At 40.9% G+C, this 16,253-nt stretch overlaps 1 protein-coding gene across 3 annotated transcripts; it reads left to right on the top strand.

Annotated features, from left to right (window-relative positions):
* The first annotated feature begins 762 nt into the window (after positions 1-762).
* Positions 763-12,534, top strand: LOC134624572 (zinc finger protein 91-like). Of its 3 annotated transcripts, none has more exons than XM_063469572.1 (4): positions 763-1,018; positions 5,881-5,978; positions 9,185-11,377; positions 11,698-12,534. In XM_063469572.1, exons 2-4 carry the CDS (start codon positions 5,961-5,963, stop codon positions 12,193-12,195), a joined length of 2,709 nt encoding a protein of 902 aa, XP_063325642.1. In that variant the 5' UTR covers positions 763-1,018; positions 5,881-5,960; the 3' UTR covers positions 12,196-12,534. The 3 variants fall into 3 exon arrangements, with proteins under 3 accessions (XP_063325642.1, XP_065326375.1, XP_065326374.1); XM_065470303.1 differs by having other exon boundaries at positions 5,873-5,978; positions 11,701-12,534; XM_065470302.1 differs by having other exon boundaries at positions 5,873-5,978.
* The last annotated feature ends 3,719 nt before the right edge of the window (positions 12,535-16,253 follow it).

The raw sequence follows: 16,253 nt of genomic DNA, 5'->3' as shown, positions 1-16,253 counted from the left end.
CCAAAACATGTTAAAACTCCAAAACCCATTTCTAGCGTTAACTGAACTTCCAAAACAGAGCTACCTAGATCACTTAAATTACACAATTGAAAGCATATGTGTATTGTTTGTGTATTTACACACAAGCACTCATATATATTCAAATAATTTAAAATAAAAATGTTCATTTACCTGTTACGACCACACACCAAATCCGGTCGTTGGTACTTGCTGGCTGTGTAGGCTCTAACAAAAGCTCAACACTGCACCGAGCATTCTGGAGCACTTCTGTTGTGTTTTTTACGTATTTTGGAGTTTTTACGTGTTTTGGAGTTTTTGCGTGTTTTGGGGTTTGTACGTGCTTCAGAGTTCGTACGTGTTTTGGGGTTTGTGCGTGCTTTGTCTCTAGGGGCCACCGTAAATATACTTTTATTTATTCTCTCCATATAAAATGTAATAAATAAATCATATAATACAAAAACCAACTAGTCACAGTTCAACTTTTAACTATTTATAATTTCAGCTTTTTCCTTTTAAACAAATTTAAAGTGAAACAACACAAAACACTGCAAACCACAACACAATTAAATATAAATTAAAATATGAAAACAAAAAGAAGATGCATATTCTCTGTCATATGGGCCTGCATGAATAAACTTTCTGAATCCTTTATCATCTGCAACTGAAAATAGTTGTGGATGATTACTATACCTTTGTAATGTGACGTTGTTGTCCCTGGCTCTCTCTCTCCCTCCCTCTCTGTTCCTGTGCTGGTGTAACTACCACCCCTCCCCCCTCTGCCCAGCGCAAAGCACAAGGCTCGAGTGCGGAGTGAAGCGGAAAAAAAGTGCGAGAGAGAGGGTGAGAGAAAGAGAAAATAAAAACCACGGCTCCCGTCGTTCACGTCAAAGATTCGGCTCTAAGAGCCATTTCGTTCGCGACCGACACATCACTATTCTGAAGCAGTGTGTTGATCTTTTTGGCACACGCACCAGAGCGTCAGCTTCAAGCGGACCATCACTACCTCTCACGTCTAAAGGTAAGTGCCAAGGTAACTTTGAACTGAGTTCAGTCAATCTTGAGTTTTTCGAAGTTTTCTGAGTGAGGTTTTCTGTTGCTCTCTGTGAGAGAAGACCGTTAAAGGCGAGGCTCTCCAGAGTGTAGCAAAACAGGAAACCACAGCCGAGTGTGTGTAAGTGTGCAAACGAATAGATTAGAAGTGCAAGTGAGCCACGAGTAGAGAAAGGTCAAGTTTCGTGAGTTGTTTTTCCACTGATCACGCGCTCAACACTCTACACACTCAAGCATCAGTATTGTACAATTCTGGGCGTCACGTGAGGTGCAGGTGTTACCATATAACGGGAATCTCCATTGTTCTGTAGCAGTGGTTCTCAAACGTTTCACAATGAGTTTCACCCTTACAAGCGACATCAAAGCACAGTAGTAAAGGCAGAAGCGGGTTTTGATACGAGCGACACGGGCCCGGAGCGGCATCGTGGTGGGGGCTGTGGCGTGTCCAACGGGGTGACCTGGGGGGGCACAGGCCACCCCCCCAACCAGACTGGCCACCCCAGGTGCCACCCCGAAGCCAAAACAATAAAATCCAATGAAATATCAAATGTACGATTATGTTTTCACAGTGAAGCTCAGATATCCGAGTGTAAGTGAATGCAGCATCGGCTTCTGCGCTATGAGCATCATGTTAGCAAAGGTAGGAGAGCCAAGCACGAAAGACAGCATCACAGAAAACAGTTTTTCGGCGAAAGATTAACAGTTTAACATAGCTGGACTGGCCATCGAGCATGGCGGAGCTTCCACGGCGGCTAGCAGGTGGATGAGGGAAGGGTAGGCAGGAGGAGGAGAGACCCGAGGCGGCTGGTCCGAGTGTCAGGTGAACTGAACTTCAGGTAAGAAGTTATGACCTGCAGTCTATCTGGGTCAGATATAAACCAAGTTTAGGTGGAGTTTATTTTCGTTGTGCTGACTTTTTACAGTCAGTTACAATAACTCGTACTGCGTGCTAGCTAGCATGACAGAGTTTCTATACAGCTGGGTGGGTGCTATGATGTTACTGATAGTGAACTTTATTTTATTCATAAGGTTAGTTAGTAGAGTTGCCAACGGCTCCTTAAAAAATGGAATGGTCCCTCATTCAGAGAAAATATTACAGGTTTTGTATTGAGCTGAGAAGAGACGCAGTTTGTCCCGTACTTTAGAGAGCTGGAGTTATTCTGTGTCTTTGCTGCACAGCTGCCTCTTCTTCTCTCATTCTCTCCCCTCTCTCTCCTGTTTCTACTTCAATCATGAAACTGATCAATGATCAGCTGATCGGCTTTTCTTTCTTGTTTGTTTATCGCCCACTTTGCGCCAGAAAGAGGAAACCAGCGGATGTCACGCTAAACAACAGCAGCACGTTTAAGCTTGATCAGCTGTTGTTAGAATTTATTTAATATTAATTTCTAGTATCAGCTGATGTTTGCTGGAGCCACAGCTGTAAAAGCTGCTGGTCATGATGTCTGTTTGGATATGTGGTGAGAGGGAAACATGCAGATGAAACCAGGAGATGTCCTTACTGAATCATCAGAGCTGAACAGGTGATGGAGAAACACGTTTACCTTTTAGGTGACATGAATGAGTTGAAGGGAAGTTATGAACTGTTTCTGAGAGACAAATAACACCAGGATCTTTTTCTATGTAGCTGACAGCTGGTAACTGTGCAGGGGCGGATCTAGCAAAGTTATGCCAGGGGGCCAGGTAGGGCATTAACAGGGAAAGGGGGGCAGAAAGAAATACTTTTCTTACTTATTCTCATTTAAAATATCTAGCTTTTATTAAATAATTATCTGAATCTTGCGAACAAAGTTTTTATCTGACGTAAAATTTATAGAAATCATACATATACCAACAAGACAGTGTACATCACTGTCACAACAGCGTTTGTTTTCATTCAAAGGCTTTATGGCTTTAATACCTGGTGGGCCGATCTCTGGTCAAAATGCCCAATTTTTTGTCCCAGTCCAGCGCTGTAGGTTAATACTGGCAGTGTCACCATGCCAGCTGACTGTATTTCATCATCAGCCAGTGTTGTTCTTTATACATCAGTATTACCAAAGTTTACCATAAGGCAGCATAGAAAGTATTTACTTGCTTTCAGGTTTCATTCAAATGTTTGTCTTTTCATTTGTTTCCCCACTTTTTTCCTGTTTCAAAATCAAACACCAGTTTGTGAGAAGATTATCTTCTTTTTTTAATAGGCAGATAAAGTTTTGCATTGGCTAATTTGCCAACTGTATGTTAAAAATGTTCGTATTTTAATATTCAAAAATGTTTTTGCCCAAAACATGTGTGCCCTATATGTCAGTAAAAATACTATGCAAATATTGCTGTCCTTGAACGCTGAATAAACACTGACAAAGCACTGATTGTATCTCTTGTACATTATCAGCGCAGTATCTAAAAACTTTGCACCGTAGTGGTTAAAACCTCATTCTAATAAGAGTCAAAAGCAAATTCAGTTATTAGGTTTACAGGGTTATTGAATGATGGTTAACTGTTGGTAGAATTTTTTTTAACATTATCTGCCAATTACATCTGCCACCCTTCTCCAAATCTGTGCCCCTACCTGGCCCCACCCCCCCAAAAAATTTCTAGACACGCCACTGGGTGGGGGGTGGCGAAAAATAAATAAATAAATAAAAATTGCTCGTACTCATGCTGCCCCGACATCATGCCAGCGCATATTGGGAATGTTGTAGGCACCGATCGGTTTTCTATCGTCCATTTGCTGGGAGTAAGGGCGCCCTCCGTTTGCGAGGTGCGCCTGCTCGCTGCTGAAGTCAAAGTAAACTTTATTGTCATCTCCGCTACATACAGTCCAGTATATAGAGAGACGAGACGACGAGGCTCCAGTTACAGCAGTGCAAGAAAACAAACAATAAATATAAGAAGAGTAAGAAAATAAATATTCATTTTAGGACCTGGGGTATAGGGATCAATAACAATTTACAACTTGTAAGGTACAGTTTGATGTCTTGATGCATTCTCAATCATCCAGGAAAGTAAATCTCCAAAAGTTGAATCTGTTCATCTGGACGTAGCGTTTTGTGGGAGAAACGTTTCGTCACTCATCCAAGTGACTTCTTCAGTCTCAGCTGACTACAGGTTTCCCCAAACCTTATAAACAGTACATTTGCATAATGACTGAACCCAGCCCACTGAAGGAACAATGGGCTGTGAGGTCAGTTCCTTAATCATAATTATGCAAATTCCCATGACCATTGATCAACAATCACTGACCAAACCCACTGATCAAAGAACACTGATCAATGGCCATGAGTACCATTCACAGAGAGTTGGGGAATGGCTGCAATCACAGCGTTGTAAGATGGTGACAGATGTACCCTTAGGCCCCCTCCTTGATTCAGAGATGGTCTTTTCCCTCTTCACGAAACGTTTCTCCCACAAAACGCTACGTCCAGATGAACAGATTCAACTTTTGGAGAGGTACAGTTTGATGATTTAAAGTCTCACACACAACCCCTGGAAAGGAGAGGGGGACATGCTGCTTCCAAATAGAGCACATTTCATTCATAATGTTGTAAATCCAAGGCCATTATGTATTCATGATCTGAATACTGGGTTGTGTGAAATCCCAGAAATAAACCTTAGACAAATCTGTGAACCAAGGTGTAGGTCTGTTAGGTTAATTGTGGTAATCCTTTGAGTAGAGTCTGAGTGGCTGCTGTCATGTAATTAATATCCTTAGTATCCTTATTTTCTTATTATATTGTTTTATGAACTTTAATAATGAAGGTTTGTAAAGCAAGGCCACTTTTGACTCACAAACTAAGTGCTCACCCAGACTGAAAACAGGAAGTGTAGAGCTGTACAGCATATTAATAGATAGAGGAAGCCAGACAGAAAAGAGGAACTTTGCCATATAAGCAATGTTTGTATCAAAACTGTGACGTGTAAAGTACCAAAATAATAATTATATGAGACACAGTTTATGATTCTAATGTTAGAGATCCTGCAACCGGCGTTTGGGCTGTGCAGGGGTCTCTCTCTTCCGGAAGATGATTGAATAAAAAGAAATATAAATGTTTTAACACACTATGAGTCGGTTTTCTCTGTTCTATCATGGGGACAAAAGAATCGGGGTTAATACTGCACTTACACTGGTGCATTCAAATCCACCCACAAACACATTGAAAGATGCAATGCCAGCAATGTGGATTGTCAAGACTCAAACCAATCATTAAGCAAAGACAGCAGGGATCACTTGTTTCTGTTTATTATACAGCCAGATTTACTTGTGACACACATGTGCAGCTGGCTTTATCACCTATTTTGAATTTGTTTCAAGCACAATACATTTGTAACTTTCAGTGTTTTCCGGTCTTCCAAAAGAAGAAAAAAAAAACCTTCAACTACATGACATGCAAGTGTGTATTTGTTTTCACCTTATCATACACTTGAAGTTTTACAAATCACCACTCCTTCTGTTAATATCATTTCAGTCTCAGACAATCTAGCTTTTCTTACAGAGATTGAATGCACCTTCTGCGGATGGCGGTACCACACAGTGTGCGTGGACTTCCCCTGTACAGAAGGCAACTACAAATGTTGTGAATTCTAAATAAACAGAAACAAATGATCCCTGTTGTCTTTGCTTAATGATTGGTTTTAGTCTTGACCATCCACATTGCTGCCATTGCATCTTTCAATGCCAGCAATGGCAGGTATCAGTGCTCAAACCTTTTGTGTTTGTTTCCAATAAGTTGCCTACCTCGGGAAACAAAAATGTGTTCCTTGTCTTGTCAGATGAACATATGAGACACTTTGACTCTTCAGTGCAGTGTGGAGCCTAACAAAGATCTGTTTTGTGTCCCAGCTGATCAGCAGGAGGAGAAGAGTCTGACGGAGCAGCAGAGGAACATTTTCAGCTACTTGGACTCAGCTCAGCCACTACAGAGAAAACAATGAGCTCAACACAGAAGGTGACAGAGCAGGGCGATATAAGTATTTATCACGATATACATTTGAAAATTTGTGTTAACGATGTAGCTGACGATATAATTGACACTACACAAAATATTTTACAACTCCACAAAAAACACAGTAATAACGACGGCCTGCTAGCATGCTCTACCACAAATAGTGCTTTGTTGTGTATCTGACGGACGAAAGCTAAACCAGTTCCACACCACTGAAGTTGCTGCATTTTTACAAACCAATTCTGGTTCATCTGTTTCATTCAACGATCCGCTTTCACCCTTCTCATTCTCCGTCGCCGCCATGTTTTTTCCTCCATGTGATTGTATTTGACAGAAGACGAGAAACATCTGTTGTGGAAGCTAATGGGGTTCCTTATGAATAAACAAATACACAAACATAGGATTTATTATCACTGAATAGTTATGTATAAATCTATACAAATTATAGAAATATGTAATAGGAAACAACAATATAATATAAATTATAAAATAATATAAAAGTGTGTGTGTGTGTGTGTGTACATCAGTGTTGGGACTAACGCGTTATTAAGTAACGCGTTACAGTAACTACATTATTATTGTGGTAACGAGCACGGTAACTAGTTATTATGCCAAAATCAAGAACGTGTTACTCGTTACTGGGATTTAGATAGGCTCGTTATTCGTTACTTCGTGTGGTGGATATCGCGGAGCTTCCACAGATTCAGTAACACTAGCAAGTGGTGGAGGCCAGCAGGTGGATGAGGGAAAGGGGAGGCAAGAGGAGAGACCCGAAGCGGCCCCCGGTCCGAGTGTCAGGTGAACTGAACTTCAGGTGAGAAGTTATGACCTGCAGTCTATCTGGGTCAGATATAAACCAAGTTTAGTTGGAGTTTATTTTCGTTATGCTGACTTTTTCGTGCTGCGTAGTAGCGAGCATGACGGGGTTTCTATACAGCTGGGTGGGTGCTATGTTACTGATGTTGAACTTTATTTTGTTCATAAGGTTAATTATTAGAGTTGCCAACCGTCCCCTAAAAAACGGAATCGTCTCATATTCAGAGGAAATATTACGCGTTTCGTACTGAGGTGAAAAGGAACACAGTTTGTCCCGGACTTCAGCTACAATGAAAAAGACACAAAGCTAAAGTTATTCTGTGTCTTTGCTGCACAGCTGCCTCTTCTCCTCTCATTCTCTCCCCTCCCTCTCCCATTTCTACTTCAATCATGAAACTGATCAATGATCAGCTGATCGGCTATTCTCTCTTTGTTTATCGCCCACTTTGCGCCAGAAAGAAGAAACCAGTGGATGTTGCGTTAAACAACAGCACCACGTTTGATCAGCTGTTGTTAGAATTTATTTAATATTAATTTCTAGTATCAGCTGATGTTTGCTGGAGCCACAGCTGTAAAAGCTGCTGGTCATGATGTTGGTTTGGATATGTGCTGAGAGGGAAACATGAAGATGAAACCAGGAGATGTCCTTACTGAATCATCAGAGCAGAACAGGTGATGCAGAAACAGGTTTACCTTTTAGGTTGCATGGATGAGTTGAAGGGAAGTTATGAACTGTTTCTGAGAGACAAATAACACCAGGATCCTTTTCTACGTAGCTGACAGCTGGTAACTGTGCAGGGGCGGGTCTAGCAAAGTGTTGCCAGGGGGGCAGGTAGGGCATTAACAGGGAAAGGGGGACACAAAGAAATACTTTCTTATTCTCATTTAAAATGTCTAGCCTTTAAAAAATAATTATCTGAATCTTACAACAAACGATTGATAGATTGATGCATATATACCATCAGAATAGTGTATATTACTGTCACAACAGTGTTTGTTTTCATTCAAAGGCTTTAATGATTTTTCCTATAATGGCGGGCCGGTGTCACAATACGGCTGTGTGCAGGCAAGAGTAGGACCCAAACGCAAACTCGCAGAGACAAAAAGTAAACTCAAAAAACAGCTTTATTGCTGGCGTGGAGTGGGACACAAAAAACAATACTAAACTAAACTAAACTGGGAAAACTAAAGCACAAGGAGCCACAGGGGAAAATCACACAGCTATGAGGGAGGACGCAACACTGACAAAGAGAAACATGGGGCTTAAATACACTGTGGGATAACGAGGGGGAATGAGCCACAGGAGGAGAGCACAGAGCTGGGAGTAATTACACAGGACGAGACAAGGGAAGCAAAACTAGAAACATTAACATAGGACATAGACTGTGAAAGTAAAACAGGAAACACACAGACTGACTCAAGACATGTAAACTTAACAGACTGGTGAGACAGAACATAGGGACCTGAAACATGGGACAGAAAGGCACAGTAGACACAACATGAACATAACAACGTCACAGGGGAAGAGTAAAACAAAATGCAGGAACACAGGACCTCTTTCAAAATAAAATGGGAAGTATAATGAAACGCAAACATGACAACATAAGAAACACAGACATGAAACACATGAAGGACAAGGGAGACTTAACAGGGGTTGGATACACAAGGGGAATCTAATAAACAAATGAACTTAGATAACCTAATGAACAAAATAAACTCAAACTTACAACACTGGGTCAAAAGACCCAGGATCATGACAGCCGGTCTCTAGTCAAAATGCCTGTTTTTGTGTTGGATGTAAAAAGCGCACATGACGCTGTGACGTAGGCTAGAATCATGGCGGCGGTCAACGACGGTCCAGGCGTGGGATTTCTCTCGTGGAAATATGCACATTATCTTTTCCTTTCTATTGGTAGGTGGCACAGTGCACTTGTGGCAAGTAAGCAAGCTAGAAGACTGGAACTCTCGCTGGGTATCCAGTTACGGAATCAACACATTAACAAGAGAAGTCTGAGTAAAACCAAAGTTACTTTCCTTAGTAACTAGTTACTTTGAAAGTAACGAGTAACTTGAACTGAGTTACTTTTGATAGAAGTAACTAGTAATGTAACTAAGTTACTAATTTAAAGTAACTTACCCAATACTGGTGTACATACAATCAGGAGGGATGGGCATGATTTTAGTGTTTGAACAGTCATGAATTATTTTTAGCACCAGGTTGGATGTAATGTGTTACTATTACCAGCAGGTGGGGATAAGAGCCCTTTAAGGTGTTTGGTGCCACACTCCACCTTCAGGTTTAAAGCTAGTGTTAATGGAGGGAGTTTGAAGGTTGAGGTTGTTCCACGACTGCATTTCACTCACTGCCTCTGTTTGTATCTCTGTCACTGCAGGACCAACATGGACCAAGAAGTCAGCGCTCTCAGGAGGCCGACAAACCTCACAGAAGAAAGAGAGAGAAAACATACAGCTGTGACGAGTGTGGGAAGGATTTTGCTGTGAAGGCTAAACTAAAACAGCATCAGGTCATCCACACTGTAGAGAGACCGTTCAGCTGTGACTTGTGTGGAAAGTCTTTTTCCACGAAGGATTACCTAAAAAAACACCAACTCATCCACAGTGGAGTTAAAGCGTACAGCTGTGATCAGTGTGGCAGAGCTTTTACTCACAGTAGCAGCTTACAGAGACATCTAGTTACCCACTCTGGAATTAAGGCATACAGCTGTGATCAGTGTGGAAAGTCTTTTTCCAGGAAGGGTCACCTAAAACTACACCAGCTCATCCACAGTGGAGTTAAAGCATACAGCTGTGACGAGTGTGGCAGAGCTTTTACTCGCAGTAGCAGCTTACAGAGTCATCTAGTTACCCACTCTGGAATTAAGGCATACAACTGTGACTTGTGTGGAAAGTCTTTTTCCAGCAAGGGTTACCTAAAACAACACCATCTCATCCACAGTGGAGTTAAAGCGTACAGCTGTGATCAGTGTGGCAGAGCTTTTACTCACAGTAGCAGCTTACAGAGTCATCTAGTTACCCACTCTGGAATTAAGGCATACAGCTGTGACGAGTGTGGGAAGGATTTTGCTATGAAGGCTAACCTAAAACTTCATCAGGTCATCCACACTGGAGAGAGACCGTTCAGCTGTGACTTGTGTGGAAAGTCTTTTTCCTTGAAGAGTTCCCTAAAAAAACACCAACTCATCCACAGTGGAGTTAAAGCGTACAGCTGTGATCAGTGTGGCAAAGCTTTTACTCGCAGTAGCAGCTTAAAGAATCATTTACTTACCCACTCTGGAATTAAGGCATACAGCTGTGACGAGTGTGGGAAGGAGTTTGCTGTAAAGGCTAAACTAAAACTTCATCAGGTCATCCACACTGGAGAGAGACCGTTCAGCTGTGACTTGTGTGGAAAGTCTTTTTCCTTGAAGAGTTCCCTAAAAAAACACCAACTCATCCACAGTGGAGTTAAAGCGTACAGCTGTGATCAGTGTGGCAGAGTTTTTACTCACAGTAGCAGCTTAAAGACTCATTTACTTATCCACTCTGGAATTAAGGCATACAGCTGTGACGAGTGTGGGAAGGAGTTTACTGAGAAGGCTAAACTAAAACTTCATCAGGTCATCCACACTGGAGAGAGACCGTTCAGCTGTGACTTGTGTGGAAAGTCTTTTTCCAGGAAGGATTCCCTAAAACAACACCAACTCATCCACAGTGGAGTTAAAGCGTACAGCTGTGATCAGTGTGGCAGAGCTTTTACTCACAGTGGCAGCTTACAGAGTCATTTACTTACCCACTCTGGAATTAAGGCATACAGCTGTGACGAGTGTGGGAAGGATTTTGCTATGAAGGCTAAACTAAAACTTCATCAGCTCATCCACAGTGGAGAGAGACCGTTCAGCTGTGACTTGTGTGGAAAGTCTTTTTCCAGGAAGTCTCACCTAAAACAACACCAACTCATCCACAGTGGAGTTAAAGCGTACAGCTGTGATCAGTGTGGCAAAGCTTTTACTCACAGTAGCAGCTTAAAGAATCATTTACTTACCCACTCTGGAATTAAGGCATACAGCTGTGACGAGTGTGGGAAGGAGTTTACTGAGAAGGCTAAACTAAAACAGCATCAGGTCATCCACACTGGAGAGAGACCGTTCAGTTGTGACTTGTGTGGAAAGTCTTTTTCCTTGAAGATTTCCCTAAAACGACACCAACTCATCCACAGTGGAGTTAAAGCGTACAGCTGTGATCAGTGTGGCAGAGCTTTTACTCAAAGGGGTCACTTACAGAGGCATCTAGTTACCCACTCTGGAATTAAGGCATACAGCTGTGACATCTGTGGAAAAACTTTCAGCCAGAGAGGGCACCGAAATACACACCTACGCATTCACACCAGACATGATGTGTACTGCTGTGAACAATGTAGCAAAGAGTTTACAACAGACGAAAAGTTACAACGACACATGTTTACCCACACTGAGGGACGACCTTATAAATGTGACCTGTGTGAGAAGACTTTTAAATCTCCACATTACCTGAGACGACACCAACAGATCCACACCAGAAAGAGACTCTACAAGTGCAGTTACTGTGAGGTATGTATTTATATTGTTATCATTTTAGCCTGACTGTTTGGAACAACTCTGCTCATTAAATTGTGTTAGCATGTTAGCAATTCTACTGCATGGAAAAGCAGCTCTGAGTGATAATTCAGATTTTCATTTCAGTTATAATTTTATTATTACTGTAGTGTTATGGTGGTAGTATTGTAGTTATTGCAGCCCAGTAAACGGAGTGTGTTAACTGAAACAGTAAAATGTAATTGGACGTCTGCAGAGATGCTCTTTATTTCAGGCGACGTTCAGGATAAAAGTGTTGAAGGACTGACTTACACTGTCTTTGTGTCTTTGTTTAGAAGCAGAGCGACACAGAAGGATCCAGTTCTCAACCCTGTCATCACTGTGGTGGTGGGAAAGACTTTCGTTGTGACCTCTGTGGGAAAACTTTCAGTTGCCAAGCTGACCTAAAAACACATCAACACAGACACACTGGAGACAAACTGAAATACTGCAAAGAATGTGGGAGAAGCTTCACCACATCACGTGACTTAAAACGACATGAACTGATTCACAGTGGGGTTAAACAGCACCTCTGTGATCAGTGTGGGTCATCCTTCACCACTGCAGGTGACCTTAAAACACACAAACGAGTCCACACAGGAGAGAAACCACACAAGCACACACAACCACACAAACATCAGCGTGATCACTCAGGGCTGAAATCTCTCCCGTCACTGGATCACAGTGAATCTGAAGAGACAGAAAGATCCTCTGGTTTCAGAGTCAGACTCAAAAAGCTTGAGATCAGGCTCCACAGAGTTCAGATAGAATCATTTAAACTTGTGTTGAACTGAACTGGTTGCTGGGCTGAACTTCTACATAATACAGATGCACATGGGATCTTATTTTCTGTCGTTTTACTGAGTCAGTTTTGTCCTTTTTTCTCTCTCCTGGTTTTGCTCGTCTGTAAATAATTGAAACTCATGTTTAACCTTTAAAACTCTGACATGCTTTAGCACACAAGGCTTCATCGGGGAGTTCACTCATGATTGGACCATGAGAATAAAGGTTTTTAGTTCTTTCAAAGAGAGTCTTGGAGGTGTTTGATGTTTTTGTTTTTTCTGAAACCACCTGAAAGAAAAACTATTTTTCTTGCTTTATGTAGTGTGGAAGTTGTTAATGTTTCTTTCATCTGTGATGTTCTTGAATGAGTTCACATGAAGCTGGTACAAATAAACTGTCCTTTCAGCTTTAGCTCCTAATTTATTCAATATTTATGGATGTAGCACAGCAGCAGTTTCTTGATTTACACATGGAGGGCTCGGGATCTGATGGTAAATAATGTTTTGTGTCCTTGTACACATCATACAGCTCAGCTGTTCCACAGATGTCAGGTTTACACAGTGGGATGGTTTGTAAGAACGCAGCTCTCCTGTGGATAAATCCTTACTCTTAGCCTCAGGACCTCACACAGTCCCAGCAGGTTCGGTCAGAAGATTTATCCCTTATACCAAAACGTCACAGAGTCTCCTTTGCTGTGCTGTTTTCACAAAGAAACGTAAACTGAAGACCTGCACTTACAATGTTTTATTTAGTTTAGCAGATTCAGTGTCTCCATGATCGAATCTGCTGTTTTTGTCCTGCTGTTGGTAGCAAGCTGGTTAATGCTGAAATGAACTGGCTGCATGCGTCTCTGAATGTAAATTGGTGCACTATTAATAGATCACTCTGGAATGGTATCATCACCCTAATTTGTCCACTTAGTAAATCTCACTCATGGCCAAGAAATTGAAATAAATCTTGTTTCCCTGCTGGATAGTGATCCACTGTAACTCTGCTCCTCCTTCCTGTTTAGGATTTCTGTGACTGAAGTAAAATTCCCTCCATCCATCACTTATCCCAGCTAACCCAAAGTGAAATAAAGTTTTGCCCATCTTAAAAAAGCATTACAATAATGGGCATCACCAATGCAAACTGAATAATACAGAAGATGAAAGAATAGACTTTGATCAGTTAATAAAGCTCATGATGTTGATTCATTGTGGCTGCTACACAGATACTTCTGGATCACTTCTCTCAGTTAGGAACCTTCCTCACCAAAACTGACTGTTGGACCACACCCCTGGTTTCATGAGAAATTGTTTCAGCCACGATTTCTCTTCCTGTATTTCAGAGTAAAGACTGAAGTCACAAATGGAAACATGTTTAAAAAACACAATGTGAGAGAGACGTTGAGGTCCTTAGAAGTTACCCTGGGTTTTTCTGTCACCCTGCTAGATGTTACACACCTTGTTATTGGACTGATTTCTACTGCTGGACTACTCCTGGGGAGAGTAACAATACTCTTACTGATTAGTTACCTTTCACACCTTTGCGGGTATTTATTTTTGTGCTTGCAGCGCTGTGAGCCAGAACAGTGAGAGAAAAATCTGCAACAGCAACGAGCCGAATGCTTAAGTGAATCCCAGCAGCTGCACATGTGCTACGCTGATTTAGAGGATATCTTTGCTCTGGATTTATATTTATACTTTTTCATTTCTATATGATTCTTCTTGCATCTAAACAAAGATGATTCAATTTGCTAAATTTTGATGGCTCTTCGTGCTCGGGTGTAAATCATATTTGCTCTTGGTTTGGTTCTCCTGTACAGAACCTTGCAGTACAACAAAAACCTAAAAACATTATTTGTAGTTGTTATTCTTAGTTGTTCTGCTGCCTAAATACCACAGGGTCTAATTATCAAGTTACTGAGCTGCACACACTTTACGACCTGCTTAAGTTCGAGGTCACAGCGTCTGTAGAGCAGCTGGAACATAATGAAGTCTACAAGGTTTTCTTTTTATTATTGTTATTATAATTATCATTATTATTTTACTCGCTAGAAGCTTTAAAATAGTGTTTGTGTTTTGAAAAAAGTGATTTATGAATTGAACAGAAACATATGTGCTTCTGAAAATCGCCCAACGGCACAGAGACAAACTCAAAGGATGCAGCCTGTAACTTTGTCTTCCTTCATGTCAGTACCATCATCGATTATTTATATAAAATGCATATAGCAACAGTAACACTTTAGTTTGGATTTTATGATTTCTGTAACTGGAAAATATTATTTTGTTTAAAGACAAAAGTGACCGCATAGTTGCAACATTAAAGTGAATTATTAATTAATTAGCATTAAGTATATTCGTTGCTTAAACTTTTGCACTATAACTTAAGTAGGATTATAACTTTTAAGGAAGGAAAGATTTCAGATATTTAGTTCACTGTTTCAGTTATTTTGTATGAAATGAGATAATCAGACTAAAATTTACATTTGTCAAATATGATGCTCTAAATCAAGTAAAAGTTTGAAAAATATTTTTAAAAAAATCCTTTTTGAAAATAAATGATGTAGTTTTAAATCTCACAACAAATCTTCACAAAATGTAACTGGCTGCACAGCATGGGGCTGGAGGAGACGCACCAGGTACATCAGGAAGGAGATGAAAAAGCATGTGAAGTGGTTGAGACTCGTGCAGCAAACATATTTGAGTTGTCCTGCGGGATGGGCCCGACTCACTGGTTCAAAAGATGCCGAGGTGATAATGGTAACAATAACAAGTTCAAATGGATAACGCTCTTTAGTTGTTCTTGTATAATTTGGAGCTCTGAGCTGTTTATTATATAGACTGATGGCAAAGTCTGCATAAAAACAGAATAAGAAATTTAATTTAATTTAAGCAACTACTGAATGATGGCTGTGTACTTGAAGTGAACTCATTTATAATATTGCTTTTTGTATATTATAATAACCTGCTGACTTATGATGTTTAAAACTTACACTGTGATATACACAACATGTTTATAGTACTAACATTGACAGCTCTTACTCCAAGATGCTTTCTTTGTATTTACTGACAGTCAGCAGAAGAGTCTGAAAGTTAACAAACTTTAGTGTTTCCCGTTTTATTTGATAAAATAGCGCCACCTTGTGACATTTCTTTATACTACAGCAAATACTACTCTGGATTCAGTGGACTGGATAGGTTCAATGTTTATTAAGGAGCTTGGAAAGAAAAGCGTCTGGACTTCTTGAGTTGCTTGAAGACGTTTCACCTCTCATCCGAGAAGCTTCTTCAGTTCTAAGGATCAGTGGTGGAGAGTCCCAGATTTAAACCTAATGGGAGTTTCCCCCCAAAGGGGGACAAAGGACCCCCTGATGATCCTCTACCTAATCACATGAGCCAAGGTGTGAAAGCGGGGGAAACTCCCCCAGGGCAATCGTGGTGAAGTTTCACTATTTCCAAGAGAAGGAAGAGGTGTTCCGAAGGGCCTCCAAGTCGCAGCCGTTGCTGCTGCAGGATATGAAGATAAGCATTTTTCCTGATTTTACAGCAATGGTGGCAAAGAAACGAGCTGCTTTTATGGAGGCTAAACGTTTGCTCCAAGGCTGCACTGGTGTTAAGTTTGGACTTTTGTTTCCAGCTGTCCTCCGCATCACTTTACCCATGGGACAGGAAAATCGTTTCACCGACCCAGCGGCTGCAATAGACTTTATCAAAAAAGACTTACTACGGCCGTGAGAGGTACAGGCGAGTGAGAAGAAAGAAGTTGGACTTCACACGTGTGATTGTTTGAACTCAAGGGACATTGTTATGCGTCGGTGTTGGGGAGAAGTCAAGTAATTAATTGGGCCATATTCAAAAAAAGGCCGGAAGGTATAATAATTCTGATTTGATTTATTATGAACACTCTGCCTTCCTACTTTGTTCCAATTTTTGAAATGTTCGAGATATTGCTGTTATTCTGGGACATTTGATTAGAATAAACACGGGGAAAGTGGAAAATATACGTTTTGGAGTTTAGTTTAAAATGTTATATGTTTGCCCAGTTGAGGGGCTGTTTGATGGTTAACAGAATGTCTTGTCACTGT

Source organism: Pelmatolapia mariae, linkage group LG3_W (genome assembly GCF_036321145.2).
Source record: "Pelmatolapia mariae isolate MD_Pm_ZW linkage group LG3_W, Pm_UMD_F_2, whole genome shotgun sequence".
NCBI classification, from domain to species: domain Eukaryota; kingdom Metazoa; phylum Chordata; class Actinopteri; order Cichliformes; family Cichlidae; genus Pelmatolapia; species Pelmatolapia mariae.
This window is presented reverse-complemented; position numbering and strand designations above follow the sequence as displayed.